Below are 13545 nucleotides of genomic sequence, written 5' to 3' on the forward strand. Positions count from 1 at the left end.
GGAGGTGAAGCCGACGACCACTGGGAGGCGGCATCCTTTGGAGGAGGCAGCCGCTGGAGACAACAACGCTGGAGAGGGCAGCACTGGAGAGGGCCCTGAGTGGCCAACAGAAGCTACTGGAGGTGTACCAGAGGTGGCGGCGCATGGGCTGCGTGGTTTGATCGACGGCGAAGGCGACGTGAGGGGTAGATAGGCGAAGGAGGCGACGCGGGGAGCGACGCTTGGCCACTAGATGCAATGACTGCCGTTAGGGAGTGAGGAAGAGAGGAGAGGGGTGGTCCAGTCACGGAGGCGGCAGACATCGACGTTGGATGGCGTCAGAGGCTGGGCTCGCAAGAGTGAGACAGTCTTCTTTAGCGTGAGGCGGCGGCACTGGAAAAACGTGAAGAAACGAGAGAGAGAGAGAGAGGCGTATAAGGCTTCCGACGAGGTGGCGGTGAGAGCCTCCGGTGAGGCAGCACCAAACGGGACAGCGATGTGAGTGCCTCGTGCTTGATGTGAGTGCCTCGTGGTTGCGGCGGCGACGAAAAATACGAAACCTTCCCTTCTTTCGTCCATGCCAGACTCCTAAAAGGAGGATGTACACTAAAATGATAAAAATACCCCTCCTCTTGATTTCTTATTCCTTCTAACCCCACACCATATATCCGTATCAATTAGTATAAGTAATTTAATTCACAGTATTATATTCATAAGTACATTATTCAAATACAAGAAATGAACTGAATAAAAATAATTACATGACCCTTGCACTAATGTCTACATACACTTAGCACACTTGAGTTTCAAAATTGCACACAATATCCCTTCATATTATTTAAATACAGCAAACTGAATAAAAGTAAAAGTTACATGGAACCCTAGTACTAACGTCTACATATACTAAACCCTCTTAAGTTTCAGAATTGTGCACGATAGCCCTTGGTGTTCCCAACCAATAATGGAGCTAGATATTTTAATATTTTTATCTAGTAAAATTGATTCGATGTGATTAAGTTTGCATGAAACAATTGTGATTTCAACAAATGTTCTGGTAATGATTTGCTACGAGTTTATAATCTTACACTGAATATTTGGTGATTGTTTGAAGATCTTCGACAGTAAAGAATATTGAAATAGATATACATTATTAGGCAAAATAAATATTAGGATACTGTCCTCTCAACTAACTGAGAAGAAAAGGCATATTTGTTTCTTTAAGGTATCTATTACAAACCCAATCAAAGAAAAGAGGAATGTAGGCTATAGAGATTTGTGTTTGAATCAAATTCTGCTCATGCTGAATTAGGTATGTGTGAAGAATTACCATGCTTTTTAGAACACGAGATGACACATAAAACTGTATTGTATTAAATGCATGGCACATAGAACTTGGATAGTGCTTCTGCTGGTGGATGCTGAAATGTTGTTGCTCATCCTTGTAGTTCATTTATACAAATTTCATGCATCTTTAGAGAAGTGTTAAATCACTGATTTTGAGTAATTGTTCTAGATATAAAAATTAAGAATACAACATTAATTATGCCAAAATGACCTTACAATTCTCAATTGGATGTTTGATTCTCTTATTGAGTTTAAGAATTGTTTCATTTTCACATTTATGATGTTTCTAACATCATTTTTCACATGCAGGCATGCACTTTGGATGAGTTGATAGACTTGTGGATTTGAGGCGGATATAAGGGAAATATGTGATCATTTTAGATCACAAAGTCAAACCGTGCTCTATTATGCCACCATGCCAACGAGATACAGAACTTTGCAAAGAATGATTTGGTAAAATGTAGGTTGGTGCATATAACAATCGAATTTATATTTTGATAATGGTAAAAAGGTTTAAAGTTAATTTATCTTGTGATCTAATAAGTCTGACTAAGTTTATAGGAAAATTCTAAATTATCTTAGGTAAAAGTCTTAGTGGATTCTAGGCAGGTGGAAAACCTTAGCTACGATTATACAACGAAGTTCTGATCCGGGGAACTGGGTGAAATCTTGACGGGTCGAGGACTTTGGGCGAAATCCTAAAGTCCAGGACTCTAGGTGAAAATCCTGGGATCGCGGACACTAGATGGAAGACTGGACGAGTCATGGAGCAGACGTCCAACATGAAGTCCTGAAGTCTCGGACGCTGAGCAAAAGTCCAGTCGGTCTGGAGGATTGGTCTGACAAAAGGTAAACTCTCCTGAGAAGAGAAGGTGAAGACGCGTTTCCCAAAGAGGGAACAGTAGGCGTCGGTCGACCTAGAGTTTTAGCGAAACTCAAAGTCAGGACCAGACAATTTAAAAGCTGTCAAATCTTATCATTCTTTACGTGTTATTCGTTTTTTATTCTAACTCTGTTTTGCAAGAATACTAACACTTTGCAGGTTAGAATTTTGACTTGTTTGGTCGACCGAACGTCTGGATCGGTTGACTGAACCCCCAAGCAAACAGATCAGATTTCAGCTCGTGATGAAAGTTTTGCCCAAGATCTTACTCGGAGTGGCAGCATCTAGACGGAAAGTCGGGTGGATTCAGCAGGTTCAGTCGACTGATCAGGGGGATCGGTCGATCGATCAGTGTCGAGTCAAACACTGATTCCGAGATAAGTGAATCTAGATCACGCCCAACTTGGCTATAAAAAGGGATTTGACCAACAACTTTGAAACAATTCATTCAGAACAACTTCAGCTACTGCGCACGCTCCAGAAATAATAGAAGTCGTCATAGGCTCCGAACAAAGTAAATCCTTGATGTCCTTGTTCTTTGTTTCTTACTTTCCGCTATCTATTCTGTGTTTTACAAAAAAATAAATGTGAAAGTCACGAGCACTATTCACACCTCCCTCCTCTAGCGCAACAATCCTACAACCTAGGATACTAAATGTTGAAGAGCTGGAGTAGCAAATCTTGATGCCATTCAAGAGGTTAATTAGTATGTGAAATAAGAAGTTAAATTTATGTATCTTATTGAGTTCCTCTCGAAGACACCATTGCTAGTTTTGATATTTTGTGAGAATAAATGATGATGATATCCACGAGTATTTTCTTATCGAGGGTATTAATGTTGTGTCTATCCATAACGGTAAGGATTAAGAAAAAAGAGAATATGCAATATCATCTTTTAAATCTGGCAAGAAGGATATTCTGGTGGTCACTGATGTTGCTTCGAAGGGGCTAGACTTTCCTAACATTCAACGTATGATCAACTTTGACATGACAACTGAAATTGAGAATTATGTGCATCGAATTGGACGAACTAGGAGGTGTGGGAAAACAGACATAGCCACGTGTTACGAGCTCACCGATTTGGGAGATGCGTCTTAAATTTAAACGAGCACTTATTCCCGCTCAAATCATCCCCAAAAAAATTTGCATCCTCGATGGCGATGGCGATGGCGATGGCGGATGACGACGAGAAGCGCATCGCCGGCGAGATTGCTAGGGTCCTCGACGAGTGCCGAATCTCTCTCGCAGTCCACTCCCGCAAGATCAAGGAGCTCTCCGCCCTCCGCTCCTCCGCCGGCGGTCCCTTCTTCCGCGCCTTTTCCCGAGCCCTAACCCCTCTCTTCGACTTCCCCCGTCGCACCGTATCCTCCGAGCGCTCCATCCGGTTTGTCTCCTCCTTCGCTGCCCACCGAGATGGGAGGGACACTGCAACATCCGATGCTTTCCTGGAGGAGTTCCTCCGGTTCCTCCTCCTCGCTGCTGCTTCCGCCCACCGGGCCGCCAGGTTCCGCGCCTGTCAAATCATCTCCGAGGTCTGGAAAAGTTTACACCTTGAGTCAAATTTATGATTTCTCACTATTAGTGCCTTCAAATTGTTGCAATCTAATGCTGGTGATGCTTCTTGTGTATTAGCACGAAATTCCTATATTGATTACCCAAAATTTGCCCATTCAGTTTATTGGAGTGCCAAGAACTTGATTTGGACTGATTCAGGATTCAAGTCTTCAGTTTATTGTAGTATCTTTGTCTTGACTGGCCATCTGCATCTTGTGTTTTGTTAAATAATTCATCCTATGTTTTTCATACAAAAACTGTTGATATTACAGATAATTATGCGGCTCCCAGATGATGCAGAGGTGAGCGATGAGTTGTGGGATGAGGTATTAGATAGCATGAAGCAACGTGTAGGAGACAAAGTGCCAGCAATTCGTGGATTTGCTATCCGAGCTTTATCACGCTTTGCAAATGGCGGAGAAGATAGTGACATTGTTGTTCTTTTTCTTGAAACTCTTCCTGGAGAAACAAATTCTGTATGCCCTTAAAAAAAACATGCATACAATTTGCGATTTGCTTTATCCCATTGTCCTCTTTAGTTCTCATCATTAATTTTTATAATTCAATAGGAGGTTCGCAAGTCTATAGTCTTATCTCTGCCACCATCAGACATGACGTCTGAGGCTATCATCACATCAACCCTTGATGTTAGTGAGTCATTGCGGAAAGCAGCATACCTTGTCTTGGCAAGTAGATTTCCACTTCCAACTCTTAGGTAATTGTCCATTATGAAAATTGGAAGCTAAATTGAATGTGCTTGATGAAATTAGACACAGATAACTCCTTTGTTTTGGAACTCTCAGCATTAAGCAAAGGAGCATTATCCTTCAGAGAGGGCTTTTAGATCGATCTTCATCTGTATTGAATGAATGTTTGAAGATGTTGAAGGATTGGCTTACAAAGTGCTGCAATGGGGATCCAATTGTTCTTTTGAGATTTCTTGATGTTGAAACATATGAATCAGTAGGAGTGCTAGTTATGGAAACTCTCCTGAAAAATGGTATGGTGCAAGAACATCAAAGTATCAGACAACATTTGGCATCCAGCAGAACTAGTGAAGGTGAGTACTGAGTTGAAAAAGTTATTGATTTGCAAATTTACTTAATTGTTCACATCATTATAATTTTCATATATATAATTTTTGTTGTCCATTCATGTTACGTTAACACCATCATTATCTCAAACAAACTTCTTCATCCCCAAGTAGCTGAAGTTTTTTTTTTTTTAGAAGGAAACGGTTCAGGCATTGAGCTAATAGAAGCTGAAGTTGCTCTTTATTGGAGGACCCTATGCTGGCATTTACAAAGTAAAGCTCAAGTAAGGACTTTGTTCATGCATTTAAAATTTTGTCTAATATTTCCTTGTGTTGGATTTGATATCATGCACTCGAGTCAATTAAAAAATTCTAAACTTGCATTCTGGAAACAATGGATGGAGTTATAACTTTCCCCATAGTGTACAGTCAGGAGATATTTGATAAATAATTTAATTCACAGTATTATATTCATAAATACATTATTCAAATACAAGCAATGAACTGAATAAAAATAAAAATAAAAATAATTGCATGGCCTTGCCCTCATGTCTACATACACTTGACACACTTTGAGTTTCAAAATTGCACATAATACCCCTTTATATTATTTAAGTACAACAAACTGAATTAAAAAAACATGGAACCCTAGTACTATTGTCTACATATATTAACACTCTGAAGTTTTAGAATTGCATTTGATACCCCTTGGTTTTCCCAACCAATAATGGAGCTAGATATTTTAATATTTTTATCTAGTAAAATTGATTTGATGTGATTTAGTTTGCATGAAACAATTGTGATTTCAACAAATGTTTTGGTAATGATTTGCTACGAGTTTATAATCTCACACTGAATATTTGGTGATTGTTTGAAGATCTCCGATTGTAAAGAATATCGAAATAGATTTATGTTATTAGGAAAAATAAATATTAGGATACTGTCCTCTCAACTAGCTGAGAAGAAAATGCATATTTGTTTACCCAAAAGGTATCTATTACAAACTAGACAAAGAAAAGAGGAATGTAGGCTATAGAAATTTGTGTTTGAATAAAATTCTGCTCATGCTGTACTAGGCATGTGGGAAGAATTACTATGTTTTTTAGGACAGGAGCCGGCACATAAAACTGTACAGTATTAATTGCATGGCACAGAGCTGTATAGTTTGAACATCACCTTAATTTCAGTTCTTTTTCAATTCTAAAATATTGCATAGTCATCACAAAGTAATTGTTCTTTAGATTAATTTCAGCTTGATATTGATGATAGTCGAGCTTCTTTGTTGAGGAATATTCCAATTTGCATAATGAATATAAATTTCCTTCTCATTGTCATCAAACAGATAAAAGGTACTGATGCCGCTAGTGCCATGGGCACAGAAGCAGCAATATATGCATCAGAAGCTTCAGACAATAATGACCTTTTAGAGGCAATCCTTCCGGCAACAGTGTCCGCCTTTGTTGATTTGGTAAAACTGCATCTATCAGCTGGTGAGATTTTGTTCTGCATTTTGCTCTCAATCTATGAATCACCAAACAATTTAGATCTTGTCACCAAATCATGTTGTATTTACAGGTCCAAATCACCACTTCACTGCCCGTCAGCTATTACTACTCGGGACAATGCTCGATTTCTCAGACTTGACAAACAGGAAAGTTGCTAGTGAATTTGTTAATGAACTTTTACTGACGCCTCTTGAATTCGAAGTTGATGAGGATGGGAATAAGATTGTCATTGGTGATGGAATCAGTCTCGGTGGAGATAAGGAATGGGCAAGAGCAGTAGCAGAACTGGCTAAAAAAGTGCATGCTTCAGTGGGTGAATTTGAAGCAGTAATTACTGGTGTTATTAAGGTGCTTGCCCAGCCTTGCAGAGATAGAACTGCTGACTTCATAAACTGGATGCATTGTCTTGCAGTTACTGGTCTTCTTTTGGAAAACATTAATAATATTTGGAGCCTAAAAGGCACTGGCATTGAACCTTCTGAGCTTCTACATGCTTTACTGCTTGCTGGGGTAAGTGTGTAGGTGATTCACTGAGATAGCATTATAAGATCTCACTAACACTACTATGCTTATGAAAACTAAAAATTTCATGGAATGCAGGCACAACAGAGCCATACTGATGTACAAAGAGTTGCAGTAAGATGCATTGGCCTCTATGGACTTCTAGAAAATAGATTGACTGGAGAGCTAGTTACACAACTAAGATCTTCCTTTGTAAATGGTGCTGCTTCAGTAAGAATCATGACAGGCAAGTCGATGTTGGATTTGCTGGCATGGCATGGTCCTCAAGAACTCGATAAAGCAATTGGGATAGATATTAGTCAGTCTAATAATGAAAAAGGATTTATTTCTATCAACTCCTTAAATTTGATGGAGGATACCAACGTAGGCTTGCTTGATTTGCTTTACTATGGACTGAACGCTGATAACAATGGTGAACTTGGTGATGCTGATGAACATGAGAGTGTCCATTCTGTTCTTGCTGAAGGCTTTGCTAAAATTCTCCTTTTGAGTGAGAATTATCCAAGTATTTCTACTAGTTTACATCCTTTGGTCTTAACCAGACTCATAAAGTTGTACTTTTGTGATGAAACTAAGGAATTACAAAGGTAAAGATAGCCCCATACAATTTGTTAATTTTTTTTTTTTAAATTTTTACTAATTAATTTTTTTAATGCAGGTTAAAGCAATGCTTGTCCATATTTTTTGAGCATTATCCTGCCCTCTCGTGCATTCACAAGGCAAGTTGTTAGATTTATTGCATTGGAGATAATTAATGTCAATGCAGCTTCATTTCTTATGGCCTGAGTTTCCTTGTGTAGAGGTGTATCTCCACTGCTTTTATTCCTACGGTGAGATCTTTCTGGCCGGGTATTTATGGTAATTCTAGTGGTTCTTCACTCATTGTGTCGAAAATGAGAAAGAGAGCATTATTAGTTGCACGCTTCATGTTACAAATGATTCAAGTCCCTCTTTTGTCAAAAGAATCCAAGGAGGATGAATCCAACAAAGTGAACTCTGAAAGCCATTCTTGCTCACTCCAAATGTCTGATGATTTTGACGATGGGATGGAAGGAATCGCCATTCGCATTGCTGCAGAGGTAAAGACTATAACTTCAGCATGGTTTAGCTTTGTTGCTTATCCATCTTTTGAACGCGTGCGAGATTATTTTTTCAGTGTTTCAGCATTATTCATTCAAGAAGTGTGTATAATTGATACTTATGCTAAGCACCATTTAGGTTGCAAGCTTCTCAGAGAAGAAAACATCTGCAGGAAAATCTTATATGCTGGCACTGTCTCGGCTAGCAACTTCAATTCAGTTCCGCGCATCTGAGCAACATTCTATCAAGTGTATGAGGAACCTATTGAATACCATGAGCTATTTAGTAACAGGGGACAAAGATATCATCAAAGAGTTCAATCTTATGGCAACGCGCCTCAAATCTCTTGACAAACATCCCGATGAAGAAATATCAGAGGATCAATTAGCCACTATTTTCGGTAACTACTACACCACAAACTTTGACTGTGAATTCAGCATGAATAAATCTAGCACCAAACTCTATGACAATGCTTGTCATTTCAGGGAAGTTGGGACTGGAGTGGAACCCAAGCATTACATCCGCAACCTTCCCTCCAACACCTGCACAACGGTCTGCTAGGAGTGCTCCGGCCAGGCGGCAAAGGGTAAGGCGTGAAGTTTCCTCGTCTGATGACAATGACAGTGCTGAGGACAATGCTGCAAGTGTCTCTGTGGCCCCGATGACTGCGAGCCGGATCAGCGGGCGGTCTCAGAGGGCGAGCAAGACTGCAGCAATCAGCAAGATGTCAACCAAACTCCGAACTGAATTCTTGTCTGACAATGAAGAGGATGAGGAGTCAGATGTGACAGCAGCAGCAGAAGAAGAGCCTTCTTCAGAATGAAATGTTTTGTATCGACATTGAATATTTGCTCTTGTTTAGTCTTGCTTTCAAAGTGTTATGAACTTGGTTGCTAGATTATCTGCCAAATTGCAAATTTGTTATAGATTAGATGATAAAATATGTCCATGCTAAATGTGATCCAGTTGGCAGTTGGTAGATGCCGATCAAATTGGCTGATTTACCACCCCTTTTCACCTTGAATCATTTTACTTGTAACTAACACACCGACAGGTAACAACTAATCCAACCACCCTTCTTATTTAACTCCATCTTCGTCTCCATTTTCAAACCACTCGCGACATTAAATACTCGAGTGATCAGATGTTTTGGTAACTGGCCAGTAGCCATGCAATCGACCGGTTACTTGCAAGACGCGGTGGCGCAGTGGATCCACCCCCTCATCAATGCAACTCCGCCGCCGCCGTTGTCACTGCTGTCACCACCGAGTATCCAAGAGCTTCACCATCTTCTTCAGGTATAGAACTACTTAAGTCGACTGGTCCTAATTCAATGCATAAAACACACTTCCTCCAGCAGGGGGATTCAGATTCAAGGTGCTCCTCTCTGGAAGAGCCACGGCAATTGAAGAGCAGCAGCAGGAGAGTCCTGGTGATGTGCCCGTTCGCGGTGGTGAAGCCGGACGATGTGACGCTGGAGGATATCAACGCCAGGTTTCTCAGACGGCCACAGCGGTCGGTGCGGCACTCGGCCACGGCGACCGGAGTGCACAAACGCAGACAGGGCATGCCGGGACTCTCCGGCAAGGCAGTGGTCGCCGCCACGAGGATCCGCACCGGAGGAAGGGGCACCATAACGATCATCAAAACCAAATAAGGAGGGAGGGCAATTTAGCTACAATCTAAACATCTCAAAAATTCATATCAAAACATCGAGAAACAAAGCCACCAACCAACAAACAGTACTTAGTGTGTTTGATTAACGTATCGTGTATGTCTTATATGCACTATAAACAAACAATTAATTACTCATGCTCCGCGTTCTTGGCTGTGCCTTCTCAACCTCCGAAAGTGAGAGTTACGGAACAGATTATTGCCATCCTTATGAAGAGCAACCTCGGAGTGAATCACTGAATTAGGGAACTGTTGTCTGTGCCTTTCATCGTGATTGTTGTGGTTCTTCTCTTCGATCTCACATATCGTCTTCTTCTTCTTCTTCTTCTCCTTACTCTGATCTTCCTCGTCACACGTCTTCTCCTTCGTCGCAACATAGACGAAGGAACCGACGGGTACATCATTCAAACTGAGAAGTGGCTCCAAAGTCTCCACCACAGTTTTCATACTCGGTCTCGCCTTTGGAGTGTGGCTCAGGCACTTGTACGCGACCCCGGCCACTCTTTGAGCTCCTTTGATGGAGTAAAGCCCATCGAGGTTCGGGTCCATGACACGCCTAAGCTTCTCTGCGTTGGTGAGGTAAGGCCTTGCCCAATCGACTAGATTCTTCTGTCGGCCCGGTCGGTTCTTGTCAACGCACCGTTGACCCGCCAATAGCTCCAACAACACGACTCCGAAACTATAAACATCACTCTTAGCATTCAAGTGGCCTGAATCAGATGAGTCAATGTTAAACAGTATAACATATGAATTCATAGGAACTTGTTTTTCATGTCGTACCGGTCAAAATATACTCGGGTGCGGCGTACCCATACGTGCCCATGACACGTGTCGTCACATGAGTCTTGTCGCCTTGCGGGCCATCCTTTGCGAGCCCGAAATCGGAGAGCTTAACCGTGTAGTCCTGTGTTTAGATGTAAATGCTTTAAGACTACTCCTACAACTACAACAATACAATGTGATACTGAATTGCCAAAGGAAGAATTGAGAAAATGAATAGGTACCTCATCGAGTAAAATATTTGAAGCTTTGAAATCGCGATAGATGACCGGCTTATCGGCTTCATGGAGAAAGGCCAGCCCCTTTGCAGCTCCAACAGCTATCTTTAACCTTGTCGACCATGGCAACCAAGCAAGGAGTCCTTCAAAGAAATAAACTAGAAATGGTAAATAAAATTACTAAATCTATTTTTATTGTCATCATTCATTATTTTGTTTATTAATTGTTGCTAAAGACTAGCAAGAAATGGATCAAATTTAATCCACTAAATAAAGTGATGTGATTGAAAGCGAATGTTTGATTCATCTTATTGTTTTATGAAGGCAAACAAAGTCAAGTGATGATGGCTATCAAGAAGGTGATGGCTGAACAATAATTCTTTCATTGATAAAAATAAATGATAACTTTTTAGATGTATAAAAACAGCCGAATCTTATCCACTGGATGGGCTTGACTATTGAAGATCTAATTAAACTAATACATCTTAATTTAAAATGGATCATTAATCGATAAAAATCATGATAATTAATCAGATTATGAGGAGGAGAAGAAGACAAGCATACTCTTGAAAAGTTGATCCTCCAAGCTCCCTCTCGCCATGTACTCATAGACCAACATTCTCTGTTCATCCTCACAGCAATATCCAATTAATTTAACCAGATGCGGATGCCTCAGCTGCCCTAAATACACCACCTCGGCCTGCAATTAATCAAACAACGAGAGGTAAATTGAAAAGGCTTGCGAGATTTTTCGAAAAACTCCAGAGTTTCTAATAAATTGTGATCCGATCCCTCACCAGCCACTCCCGGTGGCCCTGATGCCCGCCGAGGTCCAGCGACTTGACGGCGACCTGCTGCGGGCGGATCCCCGGGCGGATCCGCTCGTCGACGAACCCCTTGTAGACGGGTCCGAAGCCGCCGGACCCGAGCAAGTTGGCCATGGCGAAGTTCCTCGTCGCCGCCTTCAGCTCCGAGATGGTGAACGCCACCAGCTCCGACCCGGCCTGCAGCGTCAGTGACAGGTCTTCCTCCAGCGACTTCGGATCCGAATCCGACACCCTCCGCTCCGAATCCGAACTACTCTCGTCTGCGGTGCCCGTCGCTCCTCCAGTTCCTCCTCCTCCTCCCCAGCAGCTCATCAGCCAGGAGGACGACCGCCGCCTTCGACTCTGCTCCGCCATGAAGCGATCTGATCGAATCGGGATAGAGTCTGTCACGTAGTGGGCGAGGAGTGGCGTGATATGTATAGATCGAGTGAGGGAGAGTGGGAGCAAGGAGGAAGGAGGAAGTAGGAAGGAGGAAGGATGGACAGGTCAAGTACATGCACTCAGTCGGCATGCTCTCGGCTTCTTCCACTTTTTTTTTTTCAAAAAACTTTTTTTTTAAAAATGAATTATTTATTAAGTTAAATGTAATTTTAATAGAGTTAATATTATTTTATATTATATAACTCGAAAATTAGAAGGTCTAAATAATTTTAGAGAATCTGAGATTATTTTTAAAACTAAACAATAGAATTTAAATTATTTTGTTATTTAATAATATTGATTCAAATGGGAGAGCAGATCTCCTGGATCATTTTTTTTAGTCTTGAGGATGGACCATTCATATTTACGGTTAGATCATAGTCGTGATTTAATCGTAATTGATTACGATCCCTTCCTAAGTTCATTGCCCCCACCAAATTATAATTTGGTTCGGAACTGACGGCCAGAGGTCGCCCGGAGGAGACCCTTGCTCGACGCCTAACAACCTCGCCACTTATTCACCACTGGTCTCCTCCGAACGTCCTCCGGTCATCCGCTCCGAACCAAACTATAATTTAATGAGGACGATGAATCTAAAAAGGGATCGCAACTAATTGTGACCGGATCATGATCATGATCCAACCGTAAATATAAATGGTCCATCTCTTAGATCACAAAAGTGATCCAGCAAATCCTGGCGCTTCAAATTATCGGCTCAATTTACGAAGTTACAAATATTTTATTTTATTATTATTATTTTTTCCGATAGAAATGAACCATTTTGGTGATAAAATAAAATTCTAAAAGGTAGAAACTGCTACAGTTCGACAGAAGTTGACATCGTAACCGAAATATTTTTATGTTATTTATAAAATGTTATTTTTGGTTAGTTTAATTTTAAATATTAAATTTACATTAAATTTGATCTTATAAACACAATCCAAATCTGTTGCTAGTGCACAACTACTCTCTCTTGACTTTTGAATCTCATGTGAGAACATTTTAAGAACTCGTTAAAGAAACATTTGATTTGTCTTAATTCCATGCCTTCTACATTTAACACATGCGTGTTTACTGTCCCATATATTGATCGTTAAATTGCTGCATACTTTCCTCTAACTTAGTTCATTCAACACGTGGTAAACATTTCATTCAATTTGGATTTCATCATGAGTTGGACCTCAGTTACTCTGATTGTTTCATTGTGATGGATTAGGGAAGGTTAATCTCATTTAGAATCGTAATAAGATAGGTTTAAGAAAATAGATTAGTCTACAAAGCGAGTGCTTATGTGAATGAGATTTCCAATTGTGTTAAATGTGTTGATTAATAGTTAACAATAAAAGTTAATGTGAACAAGTAAGCATGATAAATGTGTCGGGTCAACTAATGTTTATGATAAAACCTCAAGTGATATGGACATTGAATTTGAGACGTCGATGAGCTCTTGGCGTGTTTAGGGTTAGCAATAGGTTAATCACTAAACCCACCGAATCATTTAAATTGACATGGAACCACTAAGTTTTTTGGACCTAACTAAATTGACTGAACTTTCATACAAAAATCAATCAAATAAAACATCGATTAAATGTATCAAATATCGAAATAATCAAACTTTCGATTAAATGAGGACTCGGAAGGAAAAGGAATAACAAATTATGGAATTTGAAATTTTAAACTTTAATTCTGATTCGCGCATAGCCGAATTTAGTTTAACTGGTTTAAT

General features: G+C 40.5%; 3 protein-coding genes across 4 annotated transcripts; 2 read left to right on the forward strand and 1 right to left on the reverse strand.

Annotated features, from left to right (window-relative positions):
• The first annotated feature begins 3322 nt into the window (after positions 1-3322).
• On the forward strand, positions 3323-8865 carry LOC122056060 (condensin complex subunit 3-like). 2 transcript variants are annotated; one of them, XM_042617828.1, is made up of 12 exons: positions 3323-3738; positions 4033-4236; positions 4330-4475; positions 4564-4820; positions 4989-5077; positions 6136-6283; positions 6369-6808; positions 6899-7407; positions 7479-7539; positions 7621-7899; positions 8039-8300; positions 8386-8865. In XM_042617828.1, the coding sequence occupies exons 1-12, from the start codon at positions 3361-3363 to the stop codon at positions 8721-8723; spliced, it is 3111 nt and encodes a 1036-aa protein (XP_042473762.1). In that variant the 5' UTR covers positions 3323-3360; the 3' UTR covers positions 8724-8865. The 2 variants fall into 2 exon arrangements, with proteins under 2 accessions (XP_042473762.1, XP_042473763.1); XM_042617829.1 differs by having other exon boundaries at positions 4992-5077.
• A 65-nt stretch (positions 8866-8930) lies between these two features.
• LOC122056063 lies at positions 8931-9789 on the forward strand. The gene is made up of 2 exons (XM_042617831.1): positions 8931-9198; positions 9261-9789. The coding sequence occupies exons 1-2, from the start codon at positions 9070-9072 to the stop codon at positions 9555-9557; spliced, it is 426 nt and encodes a 141-aa protein (XP_042473765.1). The 5' UTR covers positions 8931-9069; the 3' UTR covers positions 9558-9789.
• On the reverse strand, positions 9577-11858 carry LOC122056061 (serine/threonine-protein kinase RIPK-like). Its single transcript, XM_042617830.1, has 5 exons — positions 11370-11858; positions 11137-11272; positions 10579-10715; positions 10355-10478; positions 9577-10284 (listed from the first exon to the last, which is right to left on the reverse strand). Exons 1-5 carry the CDS (start codon positions 11751-11753, stop codon positions 9710-9712), a joined length of 1356 nt encoding a protein of 451 aa, XP_042473764.1. The 5' UTR covers positions 11754-11858; the 3' UTR covers positions 9577-9709.
• Between the last annotated feature and the right edge of the window lie 1687 nt (positions 11859-13545).

This window comes from Zingiber officinale, chromosome 3B (assembly GCF_018446385.1).
Source record: "Zingiber officinale cultivar Zhangliang chromosome 3B, Zo_v1.1, whole genome shotgun sequence".
Classification (NCBI taxonomy): domain Eukaryota; kingdom Viridiplantae; phylum Streptophyta; class Magnoliopsida; order Zingiberales; family Zingiberaceae; genus Zingiber; species Zingiber officinale.